This window comes from Bison bison, unplaced genomic scaffold (genome assembly GCF_000754665.1).
Source record: "Bison bison bison isolate TAMUID 2011002044 unplaced genomic scaffold, Bison_UMD1.0 scf7180017864224, whole genome shotgun sequence".
Lineage (NCBI taxonomy): Eukaryota > Metazoa > Chordata > Mammalia > Artiodactyla > Bovidae > Bison > Bison bison.
Genome location: NW_011494796.1, coordinates 4,553,559 through 4,559,515, shown reverse-complemented (window position 1 = coordinate 4,559,515; position 5,957 = coordinate 4,553,559). Strand labels below are relative to the sequence as shown.

The window sequence follows — 5,957 nt, the reverse complement described above, 5'->3', positions numbered from 1 at the left end:
CTTTTGAACTGTGGTGTTGGAGAAGACTCTTGAGAGTCCCTTGGACTGCAAGGAGATCCAACCAATCCATTCTGAAGGAGATCAGCCCTGGGATTTCTTTGGAAGGAATGATGCTAAAGCTGAAACTCCAGTACTTTGGCCACCTCATGCGAAGAGTTGACTCATTGGAAAAGACTCTGATGCTGGGAGGGATTGGGGGCAGGAGGAGAAGGGGACGACAGAGGATGAGATGGCTGGATGGCATCACTGACTCGATGGACATGAGTGTGAGTGAACTCCAGGGGTTGGTGATGGACAGGGAGGCCTGGTGTGCTGCGATTCATGGGGTCGCAAAGAGTTGGACACGACTGAGCAACTGAGCTGAACTGAACTGACCAAGCACCAGACATGGGGACTACACCTTTTGCTCTTTTCCAGATAGCTGAATGCAGATCTTTACTCTGGAGGCCACGAGAGCTGGGCAACAAGAAGTGGCCCGGGCATATCACTCACATAGCAATGTATTTTCCTTGGGGAGTCTGAGTGCTTTCTTGGATGAAAATGGTTTTGAAATAGATTGCTATGATATGTTCTCAGAATGAATCAAGAAAAAATTGGAGTTAGGGTTATTTTGCTTTTAAATAAATAAGCAAACAATCAAGCAAGCAAGCTTATTTCCAATTCTGCAGACTTTCTTAGGGGTGGGGGCTGTCAGGTTCTGGACACTGGCTAGTCCAGGCGCCCTACCTGGCCATGAAAGCTGGCTGGAGGCACACTGTGCAAAAGACTTAAGGATTTCAACCAGGACAGAAATGTCCAGAGATGTTGAGGACAGCTCTGAAAAACAATTGGGGGGTGGTATGGCTGTGGCTCTGTTAGGAGTTAAATACTTGAATGCTTTTATTTTTCAATTCCTAAAACAAGGCAGATGGTAGGAAAAAGAAAACCCAGCCTCTTGCCAAGATTCTTGAAGAAAAGAGTTGCATGCACGCAATACACACAGGCTGACTATATTAAAACTAACAAGGCCATTTTTAAGCCCTTAGTTTCCCAGCTACAGGAAACATCATAAAAGAAGACCCAGGATGAGGACAGAAGCCAGAGCGATCCCTTTGATCCTCCTTCCTGAGTTCACTGAGCACTCTACTGTGTTACAGGACTATAAAAGCTCTGTGTATAGCAGAGACTCACTGACCCCTTCTGTCTCTGTGGGGGGTACAGATGATGCAGTTAAGCAGTGAAGCAATCGGGGTCTGCCTGTCAAGCCTATAAGTTCAGTCCTGAGGTCCTGACACTAAGGGATGCACATAGTACTTGAGTACAGACTCTATTTGACAAAGGTCTGACATCAGATAGCTAATTCTTCCACTGAAATCTGTAACGGAGTAAGGCAGACACATTCTGGAAAGAAAGTGGCTATGAGATAAACCCATCCTAGCCTCACATGTGAGGACGGTAAGCAAGCCCTCCTCCCAGGAAATGGACTTCCACCCAGGGAAGCAGCCTAAGCTTTGGGGAAGCACCCAGTTCTACAGCAGCCATGGGTGCCACTAGGGTGGTGCCCACTCATGGTCAAAATAATGAAGAGAAGTGAAATGAAACCTTGCCAAGATATGGTCACTGCATTGACATTTCCGTTGATAAAATTTGTGATCACCAGCAGGGTGGCCAATGTCATACCAGATGCACACCTGGAAGGAAGTCTCTCCAGCTGAACTGTAAGAGATTCACTTCTTACTTCACTTACTTCACTTCAGCTCCTATTGGCTGATACCCCAACTATTGTGCTTTAGGAAGTATTGTAGCACTTTCCACTGTACTGATGGTACCGAACGATTTGAGGACTTACTTGAGGAAGTTCTCGAGGTCATCTCGACTGCAGGAGGACCAGGAGAGGTCGCTGGGGCTCCGGCCTTTCACCCACTCTCCCGACATGATGTGGGACCTGCCGGCGCAGGAGGAGTGGTCATCGTCGTGGTTCATCCCCAAGCTGCCCGAGGGAGAGGGGGAGAGGGCGCTCATTACAGGCTTCTCATCTCCTGGCCTGGATGCCAGCACCCTGTGCCCACCTAGATCACAGCTTAATCACACACAGTAGCACAGGAGATGCCTGCTTCCCTGCCATTCTCAGAGCAGACCGCGAGTCACGAGCTTAAAGAAAAGAGTGAGGGTGATGACTCACTCACTCAGTGAGCGGAAACTAATCAACCATGTAACCAACAGCATTCACCTAACAAATGAATAATAAATGAGTGAGCCAATTATATTAAATGCAATATTACAGTTCTTCTGATGGTTAGACTTGCTTTTCCACACTAACATATCCCAGCGTAATGCTTCAGTATCTCACTGCCTGCAGAGAAGTCGCTAAGCTAAGGGCTGGTGCTAGCCAAGACTCTTGCTTATGAAAACTCATGAACACTCACGGCTTCTGATTCATATCACTATACCTGGGTCCACCAAGATCATGCCTATCTCCTTCCCATCCAGTTGTACCTGGAAGACAACAGGATGCTGATGTAGATGAGGGAGGCTAACTGTAAGTGGAACAATGATCTCAGTTCACAAACAGGCTGCCGGTAAGGGGAAGCCGAGAAACAGAACACCCGTGACCAGATGGCCCACCGTCTGCTGACCTGTGACCTCCAGGGCAGAGATTCACCGTGCATAAGCGTTGCTCACTCTTTGTCAACAGCCCCGTGGGAAACACACACATGTGCATTCCTTCAAACATATTTAAGAGAGGTTTCTCAAGTGCCACAAACGACTTAGAAAGAGAAGATACAGCGGGGCACAATAAGTCATCAAATCAGCCTGGGAGATGAGATGGACCCGGAGACGACTGTGCCGAGAGGTTCTAAACGTGCCTCCGCGGCCTTATTTCTCCCAGCTCTCCTCACGCACCTCCGACTATCTTTCCCCAGTTCCTCTGCGTTCTCACTCCGCACACTCCAGGACCACTCGGTGCTCCTGTACAGAAAGGCTACCTTGGTCAACCCCCCATGAAACTGGGAAGCTGACTCAGCTCCCATCCCTGGAACAACAGGGCCTGGCACCCGAGCTCCTGCTCCAGGTGAGCAGGGCCCCCTCTGGTCACCCAGCGGGCCCGTTCCTATAGCTGAGGGTGTGCATACCAAAGGTGAACTGAATTTATACTCAAGCCTATTTATAATAGTAATACTTGTTATTTCAATCAATACATGTGGTTACATGTTATGTTAACCAGTGTAATACGAGCATAAAAGTAAAGTTTTCATGAAAAGCAATTTAGCTCGAAGCTAAACTAGGCTGCTGCCAAGTTGGGTGTGGGCAAGACAACGGTAGAAGTTGAGGAAAAAAATCATAAAAATCTACCCTTAGACTGTTTCACAAGGGTCTTTCAAGGTCTGCTGAATCTACAAAAAGAAAAAAAAGACACTGAACTCAAGCTCATCACACTATAGTTGTGGTTTCTGTGAGGAAGGTGATGGGAAGCCCAGTCAGCTTCTCTCAGAGAAAAGGCTTTCGCCCCCACCACAAAATTGGTGACAAAATGAATGTTTTCATTACTTAAGTCAAAACAAAAGGGCCAAATGTTTAAGAACCTAAGTACCATTTCTTTGCATTTCCCCTCTTGACCCAGTTTTTCAGTTAATGGCTCAGCTGACCAACCACTACCCTGCTATCCTGTCAGACAGGAAGGTTTCTGCGGTGTCGCCTACATGTTGGCTCCCCCTTCACCTCGGTCCAGGCCTCTCCTGCCAAACCTCTCCCTGAAAAATGCCCACTCCTGGGATTTCCCATGGGCTCTTCCACCCCACCAGGTGCCCTCAGCACAGCTTTCCATCCCAGCCTGTCCACTCACGACTGACACAGAGCAAGTACTCAATAAATATTTATCAAGTGGATTAACTATTTGATGCAGGAGAAAACATCAAAAAATTGGAGGATCCACATCCACAGTAGCTGTGCTGGTCTAGGGCAGTGGCCTGCTCAACAGAACAATGAAAATCATCTCTGGGTAGACGCAATCCTGTTTTCCTGCCTAGATGCCAGGAATCCATCCAATTAGGGTTAAGTAGAGAGCCTAGAAATTATCAGATACATCTGACCAATAAGAATAATTTTTCAATGGTATTACTCAGGTTTTTACTTTTTTTTTCCTGCTTGTTATCTGTGGCTCAGCTGATAAAGAATCTACCTGCAATGCAGGAGACCTGGGTTCAATCCCCGGGTTGGGAAGATGCCCTGGAGAAGGGAAAGACTACCCATGCCAGTATTCTGGCCTGGAGAATTCCATGGACTGTATAGTCCATGGGGTCGCAAAGAGTCGGACACGACTGAGCAACTTTCACTTCATTTTTCATACCTTTATCTACACAGACACACACATATATCCATCTCTTTGTTTCAGGAAAGATAGGAACTGACTGCAAAAGATATTGCTGCTGCTGCTGCTAAGTCGCTTCAGTTGTGTCCGACTGTGTGCGACCCGACAGATGGCAGCCCACCAGGCTTCCCCATCCCTGGGATTCTCCAGGCAAGAACACTGGAGTGGGCTGCCATTTCATTCTCCAGTGCATGAAAGTGAAAAGTGGAAATGAAGTCACTCAGTCACGTCCGACTCTAGCGACCCCATGGACTGCAGCCTACCAGGCTCCTCCGTCCATGGGATTTTCCAGGCAAGAGTATTGAAGTGGGGTGCCATTGCCTTCTCTGGCAAAAGATATTAAGTCACCTTAAATTTGATTTAGGGTTTGATATGATATCTATAAATAAAATGAATGATAGGACTTTCAAATGGGTAGATCTGAACATGTCGATGGCTTCCAGGGAGCGCTGATGTAGAGGTTACATAAATACAAGGTCTCATGAAAAAAGTGGCTCCCAACTTCATCATTAAGGACAAAGCGTGAGCACAGAACGTGGAGCAGGTCAAACTGTGTCATTGCCCCCTGGGAGAATCCAATCCCAGGGGGACTCAACCTGGGATCCTAACCCCCCTCCCACATCCCAACTGGGACGTCCTGAGCGGCCCCCAGACACTCCTTGCTGTTTGGGAAACCACAGTCAGAGGACAGCCAAGCCCTGGCAGGATGGCTTCGCCACGTATGGAGGAATGTTTCACTTGTGACTTACTTCCAACTTTTTTCCCCGTGGTCAAGCTGCTTGTAAAATCAAAGAGGTTCTTTCGCCCATATGCCAGACTCAGCTGGCCAGAGAGCCTGGTCTCTCTGGAGACAAAACTCTGTCCACCAAAGTGCTCAGAAAAGCTGACTGTGCCCTTGACACCCGTATGCCCACAGGGCGTTGTGTTCATGGTTCATGCTGCCAGCCCCCAGAGGGACTTCCCTAAAGAATGTTCTAGTCAGCAGGATCAGCGAGGAGTGCCGTTCTCGGGTTTCTGGAGCTTGTCTCAAATACAGATGGTGGTGGATCTGGTTTAAAATGTTCAAATGCTAACTAAGAGCCTCACAAACTGAGGAACTTGCATTTAGGTAGGAGTTTTGATATTTGAGGTCTACATAAACTACAGTTTAGGCTATTTTTAGTTTAAATTAAAGATCACTTGACTGAAGAAATTTCATGTTATTTTAGGTTGATGTCTGTGGTAACATTATATTTAACAGAACATGTAGCATTAAGCACAAAGTTAAAGCAACTTTAACCCTAAGTGACTGAGATTAAGGACACAGACGGGTCTCATGTCACATGTGGTACACATTTATCAAACACAATGACGTCATGGCCTTGAGTAGACTTTATCTTAAGACAAAAGAACATGGTGTTTCCAAATCTGCTTCAGGAAATCCAATATATGCTGCTAAGTCACTTCAGTTGTGTCCGACTCTGTGCGACCCCATAGACGGCAGCCCACCAGGCTCCCCCGTCCCTGGGATTCTCCAGGTAAGAACACTGTAGTGGGTTGGCATTTCCTTCTCCAATGCATGAAAGTGAAAAGTGAAAGTGAAGTTGCTCAGTCATGTCCAACCCTCAGC

The 5,957-nt window shown here is 47.2% G+C and overlaps 1 protein-coding gene across 1 annotated transcript in view; it reads right to left on the bottom strand.

Moving 5' to 3' along the window:
* Positions 1–5,957, bottom strand: part of ADAMTS17 (ADAM metallopeptidase with thrombospondin type 1 motif, 17) — a 409,319-nt gene that overhangs the window by 196,268 nt on the left and 207,094 nt on the right. The window contains exon 9 of the mRNA XM_010845854.1: positions 1,829–1,969. Coding sequence (XP_010844156.1) covers positions 1,829–1,969 — 141 coding nt within the window. The remainder of the gene's footprint in view (positions 1–1,828; positions 1,970–5,957) is intronic.